Below are 25053 nucleotides of genomic sequence, written 5' to 3'. Positions count from 1 at the left end.
ACTTCACATATTTATTGACCATCCTCCATCTGATTTACTTCACATATTTATTGACCATCCTCCATCTGATTTACTTCACATATTTATTGACCATCCTCCATCTGATTTACTTCACATATTTATTGACCATCCTCCATCTGATTTACTTCACATATTTATTGACCATCCTCCATCTGATTTACTTCACATATTTATTGACCATCCTCCATCTGATTTACTTGTTGTTGTTAGGGCGGGGTGTAGCTCAGTTTATAGAGCGCCTACTCGATGTGCAGTCATTCTGGGATCGATCCCTGTCAGTGGGCCCATTGGGCTGTTTCTTGTTCCAGCCAGTGCACCACGACTGGTATATCAAAGGCCGTGGTATGTACTACCCTGTCTGAGGGATGGTGCATATAAAAGATCCCTTGCTGCTAATAAAAAAGAGTAGCCTATGAAGTTGTGACAGCGGGTTTCCTCTCTCAATATCTGTGTGGTCCTTAACCATATGTCTGACGCCATATAAAATAAAATGTGTTGAGTGCGTCGTTAAATAAAACATTTTCTTCCTTCCCTAATTGTTGCAAAATTAATGTATTTTTCAATTGATCAAACACCACTTAAAGAACAAAAAATAATCCCCAAACATGATTTCACATGTAAATATTTACTTGTAGTATGATAAAAGTTTTCATGTTATTTTGTATTTTTTTAAAGTTTAAACTTCCAAAACAAAAATTCGCCAAGTGCATGAGTATCTACAGAGTAATATGTTTTATTACATACCTATTCAGTCTTACTATAGTGATAAAGGCCTTTTGAAACCGTGTAATAAATCTATCCTGTATCGCACATATGTGCAATCTGGACCGGAACTTTTAAATGGGGAATTCCCTTTTTCTTTTTACTGCATTTAGCGCCTTTTACTTACTGACATCATATATGATTTACAAATGACATCATATTGTATTTGAAACATTACACAAGGCTGCCACAGAGTTTGATTCTTAGCGTTAAATGAATCCATGAAAGGAGTTTTGATCATAGATTTAACAAAGTGTTGATATGACGTTAAATTAAAAACCGTTTTTGTAAAACATAAAAGAAGGTATGTAATAATAAATACAGAACTTCACATATGTTGTTTTCGCTTCCTATTTATTGCACTCGTTTATTTTGCCAAAGAACATACCACTCGACTACTACACGGTCTCATGGTTTATATTCTGGTGCAAAATAACTGCAGAGTAAATTGTTGTAAATGTCAATTTCAGTTCATCAGACGACATCTGAAGAACAAGAAACCGAATGATGCGTTGGAGATAGATCTGGGCTACGGTTTCGGGATCGACAACAACGAGGGCAAGGACTGCAACTGTGAACAGAACTCTGTAATCAGGTAGTAGTAACATGTCACATGCGGAGCACTCACTCAGGGTTTGGAGTCGGTATCTGGATTAAAAATCCCATGCCTCGACTGGGATCCGAACCCAGTACCTACCGGCCTGTAGACCGATGGGCCGGTAAAATATCTGACAGGTTTGTAGATTATCTAAACTTAGTGTTAATGTATTGAAACTTGGGTCTGTGACTTTAACAGATATTTTCTGTGATGTTTATTTTTTATTTATCTTGGTTTAGCCGGAAGCACAGCATGATCAAGCCAGCGAAGGTGGAAAGGATGCGGAAACGAGTGAAGCGGAAAAGGAAGAAAATGCGGAAAAAAGGTCGCGGATCGACATGCAACGCCCCCAGCATGAAGTGTTTCACACACAGTGACGACCATTGGCGCACGCCCCCGCTCTGGAAAGGTCAGTGATTTTTGAGGGGTGGGGTCGGGGGGGGGGGGGGTGTCAACTATGGTTGTATACACTTTGATTTTTTTAAACATCCAATGGCCAAGTTCTTCTCATGGATTTATTCATTCATTCATTCATTCATTCATTTATCTGGTGGATGTCTCAGGTTATATTTATTTATTCATTCTTTCATTCATTCGTGATGGATGTCTCGGATTAGATTCAATCATTCATTCATTCATTCATTCATTTAAGAATTGACTGCAATTATTTTTTGGTTCATGCAAGTATGAACAGAAAAAACGATGTGCACACTGTATGACTCCGCGTATTCGTGAGCAATACATAACTGAATTTATTTTGTTTAGCTTTAAATACGCCTGTAGTATTGTTTGTGTAAACTTCATTGATACTTATGTCACGTAAGAATGCGAACGTTCATTCACTATTATTTGAATCAGTTGATTTTTTGTAAATGACGTCATTTCCTCTAGCTGCTGTGCATTTTTACGGATCATTTAGTTATATTGGAAGGAATTTCCTATTCATCTTTAGTTTATATTTTATGAAAGTGAATGAAGGGAACGTGTCTAACATTTGTATTGTTGGTGGAACCGTTTAATTTTCGCCAACAACTGTAGAACATCGCTTACAAGTAGGTTACAGGCGTGAAGTTTCCTACATGATTTCTATGGCCACCAGTCTAGTCTCATGTCATGATTAGCGAAGAAGTTGGGTTTTTTTTTTTTTTTTTTTTTTTTTTTTTTTTTTGTTGTTTTTTTAAATCAATGTGTATAGATCTACATGTCTACTGTTGTATAGCATTTTCCATTAATTTATTGTATACATTTTTTCTATTGCTTTTGTAGCTTTCACGTATGTTTTCTTCAAAATATCTGAGTATGGTTGCCTGAATAATCCAGCTTGTTACACAAAAGTAGTTTAAGTCAGTGGGGAGGAGGGGGGTAGGCGTGGCTTAAATTTTTTCAGTTCATCGAGATATGAATGAAAAAAAGTAAGCAACTCTGGACCAATCAGATTGCCATAAAATGTATAGACGCAGAGAAAATGTAATTATTCATTCATTCATTCATTCCTGTGTGATGAAAGTCATAAAAGGTGAGAACATTGGAGCTAAACAAAATTTTTGATGCCATTGTCATCGGGGGAAAAGTAATACACCAGGGCCCATGCTTATAAATCTTTTGGAGTGAACACTCGATCTCTAATGACGTCACACACATACGACTTGTATGGTGTTACCATGACATTACTTTATCAACCTCTATTAAGAGTCTCCAGTTTTCTAGGGGCGGGATGTACCCCAGTGGGAAAGCGTTCACTTAATGCGCAGTTGATCTAGGATCGATCCCCATCGGTGGACCCATTGGGCTACTTCCTGTTCCAGCCAGTGCTCCACAATTGGTGTAACACTAACACAGGCCGTGGTATGTGCTATCCTGTCTGTGGGATGGTGCATATAAAAGATCCCTTGCTGCTAATCTGAAAGAGTAGCCCATGAAGTGGTAACAGCGTGTTTCCTCTCTCAATATCTGTGTGGTCCTTAACCATATGTCCGATGCCATATAACCGTAAATAAAATGTGTGGAGTGCGTCGTTAAATAAAACATTTCCTTCCTTTCTTCCTGACAGTTTTGTAAGCACCAGGCCTGGTCTTGGTTACTCACTGATTCATATATTCTTTTTCATACTAAACCTGACCTCTCTGCCTGTGCATTTCCCCCTGTTACGGTAGACTGGTTATAACCGCCCAGCAGCCAGTAACTGGCAAAATACGTCTACTGTACCCTTGTAACCTGTTTCCATCCATAGCATTACCTCTTCCTTCTGTCTTTGTCACTTTTAGGGGGCAGGATGTAGTCCAGTGGTAAAGCACTTGCTTGATGCGTGATTGGTCTAGTATCGATCCCCGACGGTTGGCCCATTGTGCTATTTCTCGTTACAACTAGTGCACCATTACTGGTATATCAAAGGTCGTGGTATATGCTATCCTGTTTGTGGGATGGCACATATAAAAGATCCCTTGCTACTAATGGAAAAATGTAGCAGGTTTTCTTTCTAAGACTATATTCCAAAATTACCAAATGTTTGACATCCAGTAGCCGATGATTAATAAATCAATGTGCTCCAGTGGTGTCGTTAAACAAAACAAAATTTAACTTTCACTTTTGGAGTCAGGATGTCTTTTGTTTTGTTCTGACTTAATTTGTCCTTTATTTTCATCTGTTAATTCTTTTCTTTTTCTCCAGTCCCTTTGTTTCATATCCAGTGTCAGGGTTCCGTTCGGACCTAAAATTCTTGGAATAGTCTGAAATTAAAAAATCGCCCAAAGCCTTGATTATATTTAAAGTCTTCCTGCTTTTTCCTGTGACATTGTTGTGTGACTAATATTCCATTTGTAATTGAGTTTGTTGTTAACTTTTTGTTGTGATTATAGCTTAGTCTTGTACTTAGCGTGAGTCACTTGTAGCCCCAGCCCTTGTTGTAGTGGGCACACACTTTGCTCTACGTCACCACAAGAAAGTACAGCAAATTAGATTCATTTCGCATACAGGCGGCGGGGTTTCTTCATGTAACTATGGTACTGGCTAATGACGTTTAAGTTTAGTGTCATGACTGGACTCATGAATATTCAAACTAAAGCTCTGTGGCATGAGATTTAGGAGTTTTTTTTATTTTAGACACGGTAGTTGGCTACGATTTGGTCATCGATGATTGCCGAAGTATTACACACAGTTCCCTCTAGCCCTCCCCTACCAGGGTTTCTGCCAGAGGGTAAAATGGGTATGGCACCATACCCAATTTTTTTGCAGATATTATATTTTTAAGTTAACCTTTTGACAAAATTAATGACTCTTTATCATTACTGTATGATTTTCTTAACCCTAACCCTAAACCTAACCCATTTTCTTTGTTGGGGGATAGCAGGTGCACGAAGCACACACATTGTGAATATTCAATTCCATAGCGCCATACCCAAAAATTTCTTTCTGGCACAAACACTGCCTACTACATATCAATAAGGGGAGGGCTAGAGGGAACTCGAGCTATCTTGTACGTAGTGCAGATTTTTGTTGTTTTATTGTGTGTTTATATCTTCAGTCCTATAACTGAGAATGTTGCATTAATTGGTATTGGATAATCATGTTTTCAATCCTGTCATTCAGTAGGTTGAAGATTTAGCTCTATCGGTTGAGTGCTCTTTTGAGGTGCTTGTGTCGCAGGATCGAATCACCTCAGTGGATCCATTCAGCTGAGGGCGAGACGTGGCCCAGTGGTAAAATGCTCGCTTGTTGTGCGGTCAGTTTGGGATCGATTCCTGTCAGTGGGCCCATTGGGCTATTTCTCGCTTCAGCCAGTGCACCACGACTTGTACATCAAAGGCCGTGGTATGTGCTATCCTGTCAATGGGATGGTGTATATAAAAGATCCCTTGCTGCTAATCGAAAAGAGTAGCCCATGAAGTGGCGACAGTGGGTTTCCTCCCTCAATATCTGTGTGGTCCGTAACCACGTGTCCGATGTCATATAACCGTAAATATAATGTGTTGAGTGCATCATTAAATAAAACATTTCCTTCTTCTTCTTCTTCTTCCATTCAACTGACTGAGTTTTTCTCATTCCAAACAGTGCACCACAACTGGTCAAAGACTGGCATATGCTTTCCTGTTTGTGGGGAAATGCATATAAAAGATCCCTTGCTGCATTAGAAAAAATGTAGTGTGTTTCTTCTGATGACTGTGTGTCAGAATTATCAAACGTTTGACATCCAATAGCCGATGATTAATTAATCAATTTGCTCTAGTAGTGCCATTAAACAAAACAAACTTTCAGTATGTTGTATTGGTATCGTCGTGTGGTTATATTTTCAGTCTTGTAATTCAGTATGTTGTAATGATATTGTGTGGTTATATTTTCAGTCTTGTAATTCAGTATGTTGTAATGATATCGTCGTGTGGTTATATTTTCAGTCTTGTAATTCAGTATGTTGTAATGATATCGTCGTGTGGTTATATTTTCAGTCTTGTAATTCAGTATGTTGTAATGGTATTGTTGTGATTGTTTTCAGTCTTATAGTCCAGTGTTTTGTTATGATATTGTCTTAATATAATTCAGTGTAGTAAGCCAGTGTGTTGTAATCATAATTAATTTTTGTGCCAGAGCTACATTTATATACGGTACCTGCGTTAAATGTACTAGGTCCTTCAGTGAATCATATCAAGTACCTTGGTTCTTTATATCAGGTCCCTGATACATGTATCAAGTCCCCAGGTTAAGCATATCAGTTCCTTGGATCAGTCATATCAGGTATCAGAGTTAAGCATATCAGGTCCCTGGTATAAGCATACATGTATCAAGTCCCCAGGTTAAGCATATCAGTTCCATGGGTCAGTCATATCAGGTATCTGAGTTAAGCATATCAGGTCCCTGGTATAAGCATACATGTATCAAGTCCCCAGGTTAAGCATATCAGTTCCATGGGTCAGTCATATCAGGTATCAGAGTTAAGCATATCAGGTCTCTGGTATAAGCATACATGTATGAAGTCCCCAGGTTAAGCATATCAGGTACTGGGTTATTCATATTCGATATCTGAGTTAAGCATATCAGGTCACTACGTTATTCATATCCGGTATCTGAATTAAGCATATCAAGTCCTTGGGTTATTCATGTCCGGTATCTGAATTAAGCATATCAGGTCACTGAATTAAGCATATCAGGTCACTGGGTTATTCATATCCGGTATCTGAGTTAAGCATATCAGGTCACTGGGTTATTCATATCCGGTATCTGAGTTAAGCATATCAGGTCCTTGGGTTACTCATATCCAGTATCTGAGTTAAGCATATCAGGTCCCTGGGTTATTCATATCAGGTCCCTGGGTTATTCATATTGGGTCCGTGGGTTATTCATATCGGGTCCCTGGGTTATTCATATCAGGTCCCTGGGTTATTCATATCCAGTATCTGAATTAAACATAGCAGGTCCCTGGGTTATTCATATCAGGTCCCTGGTATTATCATACATGTATCAAGTCCCCAGGTTAAGTATATCAGGTCCTTGGGTAATCATATCAGATTCATATCAGGTCCCTGGGTTATTCTTATCAGGTCCCTGGGTTATTCTTATCAGGTTCCTGGGTTATTCTTATCAGGTCCTTGGTATAAGCACATCAAGTGAGGACTACAGATTGAGCATATTGGGTTTAACACAAGTGGATGGAATTAACATTTGAGTATACGTAGTAATAAAAAGGGCTTTAAAAAGATATTATTGGATTTGCAGGCCTCGGAACTGTTGCTTAAGGACGAACATCCAGATTACTCTGCCTTCTCTGGGCTTGTAGCATACGTCTGTATTTCTCTCCATTTGTGCCATGTCAGACGAACATCCAGATTACTCTGCCTTCTCTGGGCTTGTAGCATACGTCTGTATTTCTCTCCATTTGTGCCATGTCACATGAACATCCAGATTACCCTGCCTTCTCTGGGATTGTAGCATACGTCTTTATTTCTCTCCATTTGTGCCATGTCAGACGAACATCCAGATTACTCTGCCTTCTCTGGGCTTGTAGCATACGTCTGTATTTCTCTCCATTTGTGCCATGTCAGACGAACATCCAGATTACCCTGCCTTCTCTGGGCTTGTAGCATACGTCTGTATTTCTCTCCATTTGTGCCATGTCAGACGAACATCCAGATTACCCTGCCTTCTCTGGGCTTGTAGCATACGTCTGTATTTCTCTCCATTTGTGCCATGTCAGACGAACATCCAGATTACCCTGCCTTCTCTGGGCTTGTAGCATACGTCTGTATTTCTCTCCATTTGTGCCATGTCAGACGAACATCCAGATTACCCTGCCTTCTCTGGGCTTGTAGCATACATCTTTATTTCTCTCCATTTGTGCCATGTCAGACGAACATCCAGATTACCCTGCCTTCTCTGGGCTTGTAGCATACGTCTGTATTTCTCTCCATTTGTGCCATGTCAGACGAACATCCAGATTACTCTGCCTTCTCTGGGCTTGTAGCATACGTCTGTATTTCTTTCCATTTGTGCCATGTCAGATCCACGCTGTATTCTAGTGGATAGCATCTTCAAATATTCTGCAAAACAGCGTTTGCATCTAATAGTCTGATAGCCCCATGGTAAAAGACTTGCCTGATGCATTGTCAGTTTGGGATCTATCCCCAAGGGCTTTTTCTCTTTCCAGCCAGAGCACCACAACTGGTATGTCAAAGGTCGTGGTGTGTGCTATCCTGTCTGCTGGATGATGCAAATAAAAATATATTTAGCGGCTTTCCTCTCCAAGATTATATTTCAGAATTACCAAATGTTTGACATCTAATAGCCGATGATTAATAAATCAATGTGCTCTATTGGTGTCATTATTGCAAATCGGCGATGCCTACAGATGAAGTATACATTCTCTAATCTGGAAAAGACAGAGAAAGTAAATGAATTGGAAGTCAAGAACTTCCAATTAGGCATAAACACAAACCTTCATTAACATAAGAACAAAACCAAATGCAAAATGGTTGAAGAATTAAGTGTTAAAATAACACTTAATACATACGAAAAATAAGAAATAAACTTAAAAACAGAGAGTAACTATGGATAAAACCAATCCACATAAAAAACACTTGACTAAACATACACAAAAACCATGACGGCTTAGATTTTAGAGTAAAGGAAAGATGTCTGGACAGTAAAACATAATGCCTGGTACTACCCAAAGTTGGATAGTGGCCGGGGATTGTTTCTGTGTCTCGTCTTTCATGTTTCTTTAGTATTTGTTGTTTCATTGCTTATTTTTTTAACTGTGTGGAACTGATCTCCTAATTGTAAATTTCTTGCCACATGACTGGGACATCAGTGACCGTGGTATGTGCTGTCCTGTATAGGAAAGTGCATAGAAATGTTCCTTTTCTGCTTTTTGGGATAGGTGCAATTTATATACTCTGTATGTGGTGGCATCTGGTTTCCACGCTCTCAACCAAGTATTGAAAGAATCATATGATAAACACCAAATAGCCGTAAGTTTAAAATGTGCTGAGGTGTCACAAAACAAACATTCCTTTCCTTTCCAAACCAAATGTTGAAATAACCATATGTTAGACACCAAATAGCCACAGTTTAAAATGTGCTGAAGTGTCACAAAACAAACATTCCTTTCCTTTCTAAACCAAGTGTCAAAATAACCATATGTTAGACACCAAATAGCCATAGTTTAAAAGGTGCTGAGGTGTCACAAAACAAACATTCCTTTCCTTTCCAAACCAAGTGTCAAAATAACCATATGTTAGACATCAAATAGCCATAGTTTAAAATGTGCTGAGGTGTCACTAAATAAACATTCCTTTCCTTTCCAAACCAAGTGTGAAAATAACCATATGTTAGACATCAAATAGCCATAGTTTAAAATGTGCTGAGTTGTCACTAAATAAGCATTCCTTTCCTTTCCAAACCAAGTGTGAAAATAACCATATGTTAGACATCAAATAGCCATAGTTTAAAATGTGCTGAGGTGTCACTAAATAAACATTCCTTTCCTTTCCAAACCAAGTGTGAAAATAACCATATGTTAGACATCAAATAGCCATAGTTTAAAATGTGCTGAGGTGTCACTAAATAAACATTCCTTTCCTTTCCAAACCAAGTGTGAAAATAACCATATGTTAGACATCAAATAGCTGTACATGTAGTTTAAAATTTGCTGATGTGTCATTAGACAAACATTCCTTTCCTTTCCTATTTCTTGATTAAGTATCAAATTAACCATATGTTAGACACCAAATAGCTGTAGTTTAAAATGTGCTGAGGTGTCACTAAATAAACATTCCTTTCCTGTCCTATTGCTTGATTAAGTATCAAAATAACCATATGTTAGACACCAAATAGCTGTAGTTTAAAATGTGCTGAGGTGTCACTAATAAACATTCCTTTCCTTTCCCAGACTCACTGTGTACAGGGGTGGGACATAGCCCTGTGGTAAAGCGCTCGCTCGATGTGCAGTCGGTCTGGGATTGATCCTCGTCAGTGGGCCCATTGAGCTATTTCTCATTCCAGCCAGTGCACCATGACTGGCATATCAAAGGCCGTGGTATGTACTACCCTGCCTGTGGGATGGTGCATATACAAAATCTCTTGCTGCTAATCGGAAAGAGTAGCTCATGAGGTGGCGACAGCGGGTTTCCTCTCTCAATATCTATGTGGTCTGATGCCATATAACCGTAAATAAAATGTGCTGAGTGCATGGTTAAACAAAACATTTCCTTCCTTCCTTCACTGTGTACAGGGGCCTTTCATTCTCTCTTCCCATCATTTCCCTGAGACAGTTCAAGGAGGGCAATTATTAAATATCAACTCTCAGTATGCTAATATCTCCCCATAATCTACTAGTCAGTTAGGAGATTAATTTAACAACTTTGCTTAGTTTTTTCCATGGCAAGGTCTTCTTTTCTCTCTTGTCGCCTGTGGAATAGAATCGACATGTGAGTTAGGACATGAATTTAATCACTCTACTTAGTTTTTTCCATGGCGAGGTCTTCTTTTCTCTCTTGTCGCCTGTGGAATAGAATCGACATGTGAGTTAGAACATGAATTTAATCACTCTACTTAGTTTTTTCCATGGCGAGGTCTTCTTTTCTCTCTTGTCGCCTGTGGAATAGAGTCGACATGTGAGTTAGGACATGAATTTAATCACTCTACTTAGTTTTTTCCATGGCAAGGTCTTCTTTTCTCTCTTGTCGCCTGTGGAATAGAATCGACATGTGAGTTAGGACATGAATTTAATCACTCTACTTAGTTTTTTCCATGGCAAGGTCTTCTTTTCTCTCTTGTCGCCTGTGGAATAGAATCGACATGTGAGTTAGGACATGAATTTAATCACTCTACTTAGTTTTTTCCATGGCGAGGTCTTCTTTTCTCTCTTGTCGCCTGTGGAATAGAGTCGACATGTGAGTTAGGACATGAATTTAATCACTCTACTTAGTTTTTTCCATGGCAAGGTCTTCTTTTCTCTCTTGTCGCCTGTGGAATAGAATCGACATGTGAGTTAGGACATGAATTTAATCACTCTACTTAGTTTTTTCCATGGCGAGGTCTTCTTTTCTCTCTTGTTGCCTGTGGAATAGAATGTCCAATTGTTTTCTAAAAAACTATGTGCATTTAAAGTTGTCAATAAAATTAACCTAAAACTGGTGATGGATGAAGGAGCATGCAGCGAATGTACAGTGTTTTGGGCCGACACTGCAGTTATATTTGAATTGGTAAAGTAATGGTGTGCATGCAGCGAATGTACAGTTTTAAACCGACACTGAAGTTATCCATGGATTGGTAATAATTGAGCATGTGTGCACTGAATAATGTACAATGTTTTAGGTCAAAATTGAAACAAATCTTAATACGTGAAGTGAATATACAGTGTTCTAAACTAACATCAAATTTAATCTTCACTATATTACAATATTGTTGCTTGTTTTTGGTCTTTATATGGCTAACATTGAAACCAATATTTAAATTGGCAATATATGAATATGCATGCAGTGAATATACAATGTTCTAGACTAACATTAAATTTAATCTCGAATCTGTAATTATAGTATGTCAATATATAAACATTATTGCTGTTTTTGGCCTTTACATGGCCAAAATTTAACTCTGATCTAAAATTAGCAATACAAGAATATGCATGCCTGGAATATTGGTATACACAATATACAATGTTCTAGGCCAATATTGAATTTAACCTTAAATTGGTAAAGCAGTGATGTGTGTATGCATTGACCATAAAGTGTTTTTTCCCCGACATTGAAATTAACCTTGAATTGGCAATACATGAATGTGGATTGAATTTAACCTTAAATTCATAAAACAGTGATATGTGCATGCATTGACCATAAAGTGTTTTTTCCCCGACATTGAAATTAACCTTGAATTGGCAATACATGAATGTGGATTGAATTTAACCTTAAATTCATAAAACAGTGATATGTGCATGCATTGAACATACAGCCCTTTTGCAGACATTGGAATTAACCTTAAATTGGTAAAGCAGTGATGTGAATTTCAACATTGAAATTAACTTTAAATTGGCAATATACATGAACTTGCTTACATGGAACATACAGTGTATTGAAATTAACTTTAAATTGACAATATAAATGAACTTGCTTGCATGGAACATACAGTGTATTGAAATTAACTTTAAATTGACAATATACATGAACGTGCATGCAGTGAATGTACGAAAATGCTTTTGTTAAGACGCCAAAACGTTTTTTTTCTGTCTCCATTTTTTAAGGTCGGCGCCTTAACCACCCATTGTGTTCTATTAAAGGAATGGAGTGCTCGTTAATGTTGAACCAGCACTGGCGTACGCCTCCGGTCTGGACATGTAAGAAAAACTGTCTCGTCCTTCTTTCTCTCCCACTGTTATTCTTCTTCAGTTCCTTCTGTTTGCTCCATCTTTCACGAGTAGTCAAAAAACCTGCATGAACTGTTAGCTAGCTGTGTTAGGGTTTTGTGTCATTGTTTGGAAACCCCCCATACAGTCTTTGCCATGAAAATATATCAAGCTGAGCTGTAGATCACTTTCCTAAAATGGTGCTAGGTGAGAAATTGTCTTTTACAATAAGGTGATCAATTTGCAGCTCTTCTAAGACTGTCTAGACGAGTGCATGTGGAGGGGTGCGGGAGTGATCATTCATCTTTCCTGGCGGAGTCTGCCCATGTGTCTTTAATTGATTTTTGATTTGATTTTTCTCTGGTTTTGACTATTTGTTTTGGTAGTTGACTTACATGTATGTAGAACACGCTCCCATTGTTGTGTGTGCATGTCATTTACTCAACTTTAAAATCACATTACAGGGCTCGAACTGAATAATTTGTGTTCCATGGCAATTTTTAAAAGAATTGCTGTAAGTGAAATGGCTCACCGATGGCAGTTTTGATCCTACCTATGGCTAATTGTTAAAAAGTGACATTTGCAGCAAATAAACATGACTGAAAGGTTATTTTGCTACATGTATTTCAAATGTGCAACTGTTAAATACAGGCCTACTTCACTAAACTCTCGCACCTTTGCGATCTGGCAGTGCAATGCTAAAAGACTTTTCAAAGAGGATGCTTTGTTGTCTAGCAGAGCCTAAGAGAGCTTTGTGAATGAGGCCCCAGGTGTATACATTTTACCATTGTTGAGGAGCTTTACTGACGGCACAAAAGTGGCATCGGTGATGCTCTACCTACAGCAATTTATATCTCAATGACAGCAGTTGCCATCAGTACCATAGTTAAATTTGAGCCTTGCATTAACAGCCAATCGATTATGTGGTGAACAGTGCTGGATTTATAAGGGGGCAAAGGGGGCAATTGCCCCGGCTCCTCTGTCAGAAGGACCGCCAGACTAAGGACTTCCATTATAAAAAAATGTAACAATTATAAAATTAGATCATTCTCTTATTTGTCATGTAATTTAATTTCTATGTTGAGGGGCCCCGGTTCACACTTCTTTATTTCAAATGGGTGCTGTTGTGTTATATTAATACACTTGTTGAAGGTTGCCTTGTTGCCCTGCCTTCTGGCTGTAGAATGCCCCTCAAAAAATCTCCATCCATCTTTATTTGCCAAATTTGAAGCCTCGGGTAAAACAGAAAATATTAAAAGTAGCATATCAGTAGTGAAACTGACAAAATACTATTTTGATCATTTCAAAATCACCTCTAGGTTTTGTGATATTGTTTCTTTAATATACATTAATTGTCAGACTGCACATGTTTACAGGAATCCACTCTTGTGTATACAGAAGAGTGGATTCCTGTAAAAATAGATACAGAATAGTGGATTCCTGTAAAATAGATAAAAGACAGTGGATTCCTGTAAAAATAGATGCAGAAGAGTGGATTCCTGTAAAAATAGATACAGAAGAGTGGATTCCTGTAAAAATAAATACAGAAGAGTGGATTCCTGTAAAAATAGATCCTATATTTTAGGTCGAAAGTATAAGATGATGATGATGAGAAGAAATCTCAAAATTTTAATCTTCCAATTCCATGGCCTATTGTATACATAGTAATCTTGAATGTCTGAAGGTCGTTTGGGTTTGTTTCTTGAATCTGAACGACAAAACCGTAATACTTGATCAGGGCAATGCAGTCGAGTGGGCATTTGGCAAACTAGTCGAACATCTCTTGCTGCTAATCGAAAAGAATAGCGCATGAAGTGGCGACACCGGGTTTCCTCTCTCAATATCTGTGTGGTCCTTAACCATATGTCCGACGCCATATAACCGTAAATAAAATGTGTTGAGTGCATCGTTAAATAAAATATTTCCTTTTCTTCCATGAATCTATCTAGTGCCCCATCTATAGGAGGACAGCCACTCTAGAGGAAATCTTTTACTGCAGATGTCATCCTTCTTGCAATGCTACAAAGAAGACTGCCACTCCCAGTCTAGTTTACTAAATCATAACTATATATATATAGGTCCGGCCAGAAAATAGTTGGTGATGTAGAGGATTTATGTACATGTAGTTGTGGTGATGCTGAGGTTGATGATGTTGTTCACATCTGTGTGGACAATGTCTGCGGACAACAAATGGAAACAAAGGGTGAAGCTGTTTTGTGACAAATCTTGTCTTATATTTCCCTCATTGTCTATACGATGTGTATATGAAAGATATATCCCTTGCTACTAATGGAAAAATGTAGCGGGTTTCCTCTCTTGACATACAATAGGCAATGATTAAATTAACGAATGTGCTCCAGTGGTGTCGTTAAACAAAACAAACTTTAAGTCTTATGACTGTGTCAGATGACCATATGTTTGACATCCAATAACCGATGATTAATAAATCAATGTGCTCTAGTGGTGTTGTTAAACAAAACAAACTTTAAGTCTTATGACTGTGTCAGATGACCATATGTTTGACATCCATTAGGTGATGATTAATAAATCAATGTGCTCTAGTGGTGTTGTTAAACAAAACAAACTTTAAGTCTTATGACTGTGTCAGATGACCATATGTTTGACATCCATTAGGTGATGATTAATAAATCAATGTGCTCTAGTGGTGTTGTTAAACAAAACAACTTTAAGTCTTATGACTGTGTCAGATGAACATATGTTTGACATCCATTAGGTGATGATTAATAAATCAATGTGCTCTAGTGGTGTTGTTAAACAAAACAAACTTTAAGTCTTATGACTGTGTCAGATGACCATATGTTTGACATCCATTAGGTGATGATTAATAAATCAATGTGCTCTAGTGGTGTTGTTAAACAAAACAAACTTTAAGTCTTATGACTGTCAGATGACCATATGTTTGACATCCATTAGGTGATGATTAATAAATCAGTGTGCTCTAGTGGTGTTGTTAAACAAAACAAACTTTAAGTCTTATGACTGTGTCAGATGACCATATGTTTGACATCCATTAGGTGATGATTAATAAATCAATGTGCTCTAGTGGTGTTGTTAAACAAAACAAACTTTAAGTCTTATGACTGTCAGATGACCATATGTTTGACATCCATTAGGTGATGATTAATAAATCAATGTGCTCTAGTGGTGTTGTTAAACAAAACAAACTTTAAGTCTTATGACTGTCAGATGACCATATGTTTGACATCCATTAGGTGATGATTAATAAATCAATGTGCTCTAGTGGTGTTGTTAAACAAAACAAACTTTAAGTCTTATGACTGTGTCAGATGAACATATGTTTGACATCCATTAGGTGATGATTAATAAATCAATGTGCTCTAGTGGTGTTGTTAAACAAAACAAACTTTAAGTCTTATGACTGTGTCAGATGACCATATGTTTGACATCCATTAGGTGATGATTAATAAATCAATGTGCTCTAGTGGTGTTGTTAAACAAAACAAACTTTAAGTCTTATGACTGTCAGATGACCATATGTTTGACATCCATTAGGTGATGATTAATAAATCAGTGTGCTCTAGTGGTGTTGTTAAACAAAACAAACTTTAAGTCTTATGACTGTGTCAGATGACCATATGTTTGACATCCATTAGGTGATGATTAATAAATCAATGTGCTCTAGTGGTGTTGTTAAACAAAACAAACTTTAAGTCTTATGACTGTGTCAGATGACCATATGTTTGACATCCATTAGGTGATGATTAATAAATCAATGTGCTGTAAACTTATCATCCTTTCTCCTTTTTGTTTAGTAATTTTGACACATCATCCTTTCTCCTTTTTGTTTAGTAATTTTGACATCATCCTTTCTCCTTTTTGTTTAGTAATTTTGACACATCATCCTTTCTCCTTTTTGTTTAGTAATTTTAACACATCATCCTTTCTCCTTTTTGTTTAGTAATTTTAACACATCATCCTTTCTCCTTTTTGTTTAGTAATTTTAACACATCATCCTTTCTCCTTTTTGTTTAGTAATTTTAACACATCATCCTTTCTCCTTTTTGTTTAGTAATTTTTAAAGGTACAATCTTGAGTATATTTTTTTTTAAATTTTTTAAATTTGGAACAGACCATCCATATTAATTTTTGTGTGGTTGCATGTCATCCTATATCCAGTGGATATATATGCTGACCTAGGTGAGATGAAATAAAAATGTATCCAATAACTTGCCTATAATATCCATGCCATAATCTGATTTGATATTTTGATGCCTTAACATTTAGATTTTAGATTTATAGTGACTGACAACAGACTTCATCTGTGCCAATTGTGATCACATCATATTAACAATGTAATTCACTTTAGAACTGTGATTTACTAAATATCAATTTAAAATATTATTTTAGAAGTATTATAGGATAAATAGAATTCACTACAAATGTTTTTTAATAGGCAAAATATCAACCTTGTCTAGCTAATTGATATTTGTCAAAGCTCTGTCTTTTTAGATGTGTTATGGGATAAAAGAGAATTCGCTACTCATGTTTTTTAATAATATGAAAAATATCAACCGTGTCTAGCTAATTGGTATTAGTCAAAGCTCTGTGCTTTTACAAGTGTTATGGGATAAAAGAGAATTCGCTACTCGTGTTTTTAATACCCAGATATCAACCTTGGCTAGCTACATTGTAATTGGTATTTAATAATTGTCAAAGCTCTGTGGTTTTAGAAGTGTTTTACAATAAAGAGAATTCGCTACTCATGTTTTTTAATATTATGCAAAATATCAACCTTGTCTAGCTAATTGGTATTTGTTGAAGTTCTATTAAGACAAATACCGGTTAGCAACATTTAATGTTTGCTTTGTTTAACAACACCACTAGAGTACATTGATCATCGGCTTCAGGATGTCAAACATTTAAAATTCTGACATAGTCTATAAGAGAGGAAACTCGCTATACATTTTCATTAGTAGCAAGGGATCTTTTATATGCAGCATCTTACAGACAGGATAGCACATACCACAGTCGTTGGTACACCAGTTATAGAGCACTGGCTGAAACAAAAAATAGCCCAATGAGCCCACTGACAGGGATCGACCCCCATACTGGTCATCATAGACTTGATTGATATTTTACATATTGAAAAACACTTGTCATGAATCCTCTGTTCTGCCCTCCCATTTCAACTCTCATAATAAGTGGGGCAGCTGTTTTGTGTTGAACAGTATGTCAAATGTGATGTCCAACTTGTATGTTGTGTGAAGGCCATTATCACTATAACAATAACATTGATAGCAATGACACATGAGTTTGTAAAAACTAGGTACACATGTACATGTACATTTGTATGTTTTCTGATACAATTTATAATGAGGTTATGTTAGGATTTATTCAGGATATTTCGCCAGGGTCACATTGATGGGATTGGTAAACATTAGCACTAGTAAATCAGACTTGGGATATTTTTTCAGTACACCACTGTTAAATTAATGTATTACAACAGACATATATATATATATATATATATATATATATCGATATATATATAGTTATTGAATGTGAAACATTTGGTAATTCTGAAATAGACAGAGGAAATCCCACTACATTTTTCCATTAGTAGCAAAGGATTTTATATATGCAACATCCCACAGACAGGATAGCACATACCACAGCCTTTGATATATATATATATATATATATATATATATATATATATATATATACACACACACACACACACACACACACACACACACATACACACCCAACATCATGTATGTGTGTATACCGGTATATATATATACATGTGTGTGTGTATATATATAGAGGTTATTACCAGAGTGTTTTTCGGAATCGTCAATATCATATATTAGGAATAAAACTTGTATTATGCTAGCCTCTGGCGAGCATAATACATTATTTTTATTCCTAATATATGATATTGATGATACCAAAATACACTAGGGTAATAATCTCTTTATCATATAAGCTACGTGTTTTTGTAAACTGTACACGCAATATTAATTCCAGTCTGCCATTACTGGATATTCAAATGACGTAAGAATATGTGTCGCGGTGTATTTTTTAATGGAAATGACGTCAAACTCGAATGACGTCATTTTGGATGTCCTTACATCAAAACAAAGTTATGCCTAACATTTTTTGTTTTCTGAACACTGGACAGCTTTCAGTGTCAAATTGCCATTGAAATGTTTTTATTTGACGACTATGAATGCATATGTCAATCATGGAGTGTCACCCAAGTACGTTTGCTTAAATGTCAATAAACCTAGTGCCGAGACCTTGACTGATTTACATTTAATTTGCAAAGTTATCAAATTCTTAAAGTATGTGATCTGAAAAATATCACATACTTTGATTGCACTGAAAATGTAAGATATTATATGATGTGTGTGTGTGTGTGTGTGTGTGTGTGTGTGTGTCTATATATACATATATATATATATATATATATATATATATATTTACCGGTATACACACATACATAATCATGGGTATTTTTAGTATAGAAATTGGAATTTTCATTGACATTTTCTTTTAGGAAGGGACACCTGTTCAGACCCACAGGACTGGATAAATCCCTGTTATGATATAGCGATTCTTATTGATTGTTTTCTGTCATGCTGAAGCAAGACTTGAAATATGTTTTTAATAATGAGCTTCACTGTATATATATCAAAGGCTGTGGTATGTGCTATCCTGTCTGTACATGTTGCATATATAAAATCCTTTGCTACTAATGAAAAAATATAGTGGGTTTTCCTCTCTGTCTATTTCAAAATTACCAAATGTCTGACATCCAATAGCTGATGATTAATAAATCAATGTGCTTCAGTGGTCTCGCTAAACAAAACAGACTTTAACTTTTTATCATTTGCTACCAGTTTAAATTGAGAAGCAAAGATTACTTCGCTCTCCACAAAATTAATTTCAATCAAGCCTTGATGAACAGGTTGAGAAACTGTTCATTGTGGTTAGCACTCACTCTTGTTTCAGTGTTTATCAGTTATCTTTAGTTAAAAAAAAGTTTGTTTTGTTTAACGACACCTCTAGAGTACAATGATGTATTTATCATTGGTTATTGGAGGTGAAACATTTGGTAATTTTGACATATAGTCTTAGACAGAGAACCCGCTACATTTTTTTCATTAGTAGCAAAGGAATTTATATATGCACCATCACATAATCAGGATAGCACATACCATGGCTTTTGATATACCAGTCATGATACACTGGCTGGAACGAGAAATAGTACAGTGGGCCCACCGACAGGGATTGAGAGTTATCTTTAGAGACAGTTTGTTTGTCTTTTTAGATGGACCGTTCTGTTTCTGTCCGAACGCGAACAACAACACGTACTGGTGCCTTCGAACTGTCAACCAGACCCACAACTTCCTGTACTGCGAGTTCATCACAGGATTCATCAACTACTACAACATGAATAAAGACCCGTATCAGGTTAGTATTAAATAAAGACCCATATCAGATTAGTATTAAATAAAGACCTGTATCAGGTTAGTATTAAATAAAGACCCGTATCAGGTTAGTATTAAATAAAGACCCATATCAGGTTAGTAATAAATAGAGACCCGTATCAGGTTAGTAATGTATAAAGACCTGTATGAGGTTAGTATTAAATAAAGACCCGTATCGGGTTAGTATTAAATAAAGACCCGTATGAGGTTAGTATTAAATAAAGACCCGTATCTGGTTAGTATTAAATAAAGACCCGTATCAGGTTAGTATTAAATAAAGACCCGTATCAGGTTAGTATTAAATAAATACCTGTATCAGGTTAGTATTAAATAAAGACCCGTATCAGGTTAGTATTAAATAAAGACCCGTATCAGGTTAGTATTACATAAATACCCATATCAGGTTAGTAATAAATAGAGACCCGTATCAGGTTAGTAATGTATAAAGACCTGTATGAGGTTAGTATTAAATAAAGACCCGTATCAGGTTAGTATTAAATAAAGACCCGTATCAGGTTAGTATTAAATAAAGACCCATATGAGGTTAGTATTAAATAAAGACCCGTATCAGGTTAGTATTACATAAATACCCATATCAGGTTAGTATTAAATAAAGACCCATATCAGGTTAGTAATAAATAAAGACCCATATCAGGTTAGTATTAAATAAAGACCTGTATCAGGTTAGTATTAAATAAAGACCCATTTGAGGTTAGTATTAAATATAGACCCATATCAGGTTAGTATTAAATAAAAACCCATATCAGGTTAGTAATAAATAAAGACCTGTATGAGGTTAGTATTAAATAAAGACCCATATATCAGGTTAATATTAAATAAAGACACGTATCACATTAGTAATAAATAAAGAATACAGAATTATAGTGATTATATTGACACCCAGTCTGAATTACAGTGTATAATTCACTTTTCAGTTTTGCAATAACATACACCCAGTCTAAATTTCAGTGTATAATTAATTTTTCAGCTCTGTAATTACTTTGTATATCCAGAGTTTGAATTACAGTGTATAATTAATTTTTCAGTTCCGTAATGACATATAGTCTAAATTACAGTATATAATTAATTTTTCAGCTCCGCAATGACATAGTCAGTGTCTGAATTACAGTGTATAATTAATTTTTCAGCTCCGCAATGACATCCAGAGTCTGAACTACGGCGTCCTCCAGCAGCTACACGAGACTCTGGCGTACATGAAGGCGTGTAAGGGAAGTCGTAGCTGTTCTCTCGGACAATTGCACAACAGGAGTGAGTGAGATTAAAATGTTTTTATGCCTTTTTGATACTTTAACATGACCTCTGACCTGTAGAAATAAGGTAGATAAAATTAGGTGGAGAGAGAGAATACTACTTGCTCTGTCAGACATTATTACAACAGAAGTGAGTGAGATTAAAATGTTTTTATGTCTTTTTGATACTTTACCCTGACCTCTGACCTGTAGAAATAAGGTAGATAAAATTAGGTGGAGAGAGAGAATACTACATGCTCTGTCAGACATTCACACAACAGAAGTGAGTGAGATTAAAATGTTTTTATGTCTTTTTGATACTTTACCATGACCTCTGACCTCTAGAAATAAGGTAGATATAATTAGGTGGATAGAGACATTCGGACATTCTCACAACAGACGTGACTGAACTTAAAACAGTCGGGACATGTTAAAATGTTTTTATGTCTTTTTGATACTTTACCCTGACCTGACCTCTAGAAATAAGGTAGATATAATTAGGTGGATAGAGACATTCGGACATTCTCACAACAGAAGTGACTGAACTTAAAACAGTCGGGACATGTTAAAATGGTTTTATTAGTCCCCTACTGGACTATAGGTTTCATCTCCGTCCTGTCTGTCTGTCTGTCTGTCTGTCTGTTTGTCCATATGCATATATGGTTATCTGCCAATCGTCAAGATACTGAGATTACATTTTGATTTTGTGTATAGCTTTATTAGCTACTGCTACAGATTAAGTTGACTTTCAGGTGGATTTACCAGGATTTTTTTTTTTTTTTTTTTTTTTTTAAAGAGTTTTGGCCTTTGTTTCTTTTCAATCTGGACACAAGAATTCCATGTATAAGCACGAAAATAAGTTGAAAAATGAAATGATGCAATCTTACTCAAATAAAAAAAAAAAAAAATCAACATGCATTCAGATGAACATCTATGGATGGAACTGGATTATATTGAATAAATTATGGCAGTAGATGTACAAAACACTATTGCTTCCATGGGTGGGACGTAGTCCAGTGGTAAAGCGCTCGCTCGATGCGCGGTCTGTCTGGAATCGATCCCTGTCGGTGGGCCCATTGGGCTATTTCTTGTTCCAGCCAGTGCACCACGACTGGTATATCAAAGGCTGTGGTGTGTACTACCCTGTCTGTGGATGGTGCATATAAAAGATCCCTTACTGCTAATTGAAAAGAGTAGCTCATGAAGTGGCGACAGCGGGTTTCCTCTCTCAATATCTATGTGGTCCTTAACCTTATGTCTGATGCCATATAACCGTAAATAAAATGTGTTGAGTGCGTTGTAAAATAAAACATTTCCTTCCTTCCATAGAATTCTTATTGGCCAGTACTGTGTATGTTGACAATGACACCCCTCCCCTCCCCCCTCACACACACGTGTCATGAAATATGCAATTTCATATTCCGCTAGTCAATTTTTTGTTTTTGTTTTGTGTAACGACACCACTGGAGCATGTTGATTAATTAAATCATCGGCGATTGGATGTCAACCATTTTGTAATTCTGACTCATAGTCTAATGCAGCAAGGGATCTTTTATACGCACTTTCCCCACAGACAGGAAAGCACATACAACGTACCTGCCATGGCGTTTTACCAGTTGTGGTGCACTGGTTGGAACGGGGAAAAAACCCAATGAGCTGAATGGATTTCTCCTAGTCGTGCAAGCACAGCTTGTATAATATGATTACAGAGTTGAAATATTGTCCCCCCCCAAAAAAAAGAATGAAAAGAAAGCCAAAACAATTAAATATTCTTTTTGTCTTACATTATCATGATTTCAGAATTGTCTGACTCGGGGAAAAAGAAAGAAAGTCGTAAAACGGAACACATCGTTGAGGAGGAGATTCTGGATGACGACAACGTTGGACAAACAACGATATAACGGAGGCGAAACATGGTGCTGTTAACTCCCCCCCCCTCCCGGGGGGCTTGTGGCGGAGAAGATAGGTTTTTGTTTTACCCACATCGAAACGTGGTTATGTTAACTTGACCCAAGGTTCACAATGGAGAAGCTAAATTTTTGTTTTATCCACTTGGAAAATTTGGTGTATTTTCTCGAAACAATAAAAAGTGGGTAATTTTGTGAAATATAAATCCGCTGTTATATGGCCTGTCTGTAGAAGTGGAATGGATGACTAAACAGGCTTCGAGTTGGACAAGCCGAGTTTTGCATTTAGCTTTTGGTGCTGAACTGTATCTGATGTTTGAGAATCGTCAGAAAAATACGTACTTACACACCAAAAAAAGAAGAGAGAAAACGTTTTATGAATTGATGGTGCTTTCAAAAAAAAATTGTTAGTGTAAGAAACAAAAGTACAGAAGAAAAATTGTTTTCAATGTTTTGTTGCTATATATATATATATTTAATTTTTTTTTAAACTGCTTTTAATATGGTTTAAAAAGTTTTATGAATTGATGGTGCTTTCAGAATGTGTTTTTTTATAATTGTGGGGAACAAATTAAAAAAAAATGTTTGTTTTTTAATTTCACAACAACACCTTTTTTTTATGGATGAAAATGTTTTATGTTGGAATCAAACAAACAATTGAAAAGTTTTATATGTGATTTTTGCTACTTAAAACACCCCACCTTTTAATATGGATGAGATTTTTTTTAATGAATTGGTGCTTTAAAAACTGGTATTTTTTTTTATTAGTCTGAAATAACAAGAAATCTAATATTTTGTCAGTCAATTGATATACATGTACATAAATGTTTAGTTTTAGTCTGAACTGATGCTATTTTATTTATATGCTATGTATTAAATAGGTTGCAGATTTATTAGGAAACCGTGCTTCCCTAAATCAAAAACTTTGTATCAGAAAGTTAAGATAATGATGTGATAATGATGTAATCTGTTTATATGCTGTTTAAACGAATTACAATTTTAATATTCCTGAGTTATTTCTACAAAGATTATGCGAGGGATCGATGAATTATTTCTTTTCAACATTACCTGTCCGCAAACAAGTATACTCCCCTCTCCCCTATTGGTAGTAGTCTGGTCCGAACATCCCAAAAGCCAATGGGATGGCCTAAATTCTTCTACTGTATGCTCCCTCTAGTTTCTAGTTCTAGAACCAAACAGCAAAGGAAAAAAGAAAAAAGTTACAGTCACGTGACCGGAACTAGAGGGAGCATACAGTAGAAGAATTTAGGCCATCCCATTGGCTGATGGGATGTTCGGACCAGACTACTAGCCGTAGGGGGGAGTGCACTTGTTTGAGGACAGGTAATGTATCCATAAAAGAGAAAACACCTCAAGTTTTCTCCTATTTGTAGTTATTTATCACAAATAAACGTGAAAATAATGAAATGTGGCACTTGCAACCATGACATAGTTATGATAGTACCTTTAAATGTGTCATAAATGTAGATATAGTACCTTTAAATGTGTCATAAATGTAGATAGAGTACCTTTAAATGTATACAGTGGGTAGGCGTTTTTTTACCTGATTGTCTATTATCTCCATGGTTAAATCAAATGTGTTTGACAGAGTTTCAGGACTCGATCATTCTGTAATGTTTTTTGAGGGCTGTGTATACTTATCATTTTGAACCCTGACACTTTGATCTCGACTTTTTATGTTTTGTTTGTAATATTTGATGTTGATGGCATTAAACTGATGAAACACATGTGAATATTTCACAGATTAATGGAAGCTTTATTCGACTAGTTTATTTGGAGAGAAAAGCTTTTTTTCCTCTTTTTTTTTCTTTTTTTTTTGTAGAATGATATAGGCCTACTTTCCATTTATGTGTACAAGTTTATAGATGTAATGCATATGCAGGGACGTAGCTACGATTTGTTTTTTTTTTTGGGGGGGGGGGGGGCAACTGAGTAGTTAATAGTCTAAAACTCCTTAAATGGTTAAGAAGAGAATTTTCTTTAAGTTTCTATAATTTTTGTCTAGCTACAGCCCTGATATGCACAGTACCTTTTCCATGTACAAGTTTCCATGTGCTAGCATTCAATATGCTGAAGAAAAAGTCAATTGATAAGTGATTTTTCTGCACGGTGACAACATTATGCGAAATATGTACTAGCAGCTTAAAAGTGTACTTTGACAACACCTAATTGTTTTTTTTATAATAAT

General features: G+C 36.2%; 1 protein-coding gene across 2 annotated transcripts in view; it reads left to right on the top strand.

The window, feature by feature from the left end:
• The window catches only part of LOC121377544 (putative extracellular sulfatase Sulf-1 homolog), a 64607-nt gene extending 40015 nt beyond the window's left edge, over positions 1–24592 (top strand). Inside the window, exons 14-18 of one of the 2 annotated variants that reach the window (XM_041505587.1) lie at positions 1254–1378; positions 1621–1790; positions 19528–19670; positions 20836–20956; positions 22738–24592. In XM_041505587.1, the coding sequence (XP_041361521.1) occupies positions 1254–1378; positions 1621–1790; positions 19528–19670; positions 20836–20956; positions 22738–22838 (660 nt within the window). In that variant the 3' untranslated portion in view covers positions 22839–24592. Of the gene's footprint in view, positions 1–1253; positions 1382–1620; positions 1791–19527; positions 19671–20835; positions 20957–22737 lie in introns of both variants that reach the window. The other variant, XM_041505586.1, reaches the window with a different exon arrangement.
• Positions 24593–25053: the final 461 nt, after the last annotated feature.

Source organism: Gigantopelta aegis, chromosome 7, assembly GCF_016097555.1.
Source record: "Gigantopelta aegis isolate Gae_Host chromosome 7, Gae_host_genome, whole genome shotgun sequence".
Classification (NCBI taxonomy): domain Eukaryota; kingdom Metazoa; phylum Mollusca; class Gastropoda; order Neomphalida; family Peltospiridae; genus Gigantopelta; species Gigantopelta aegis.
This window is presented reverse-complemented; position numbering and strand designations above follow the sequence as displayed.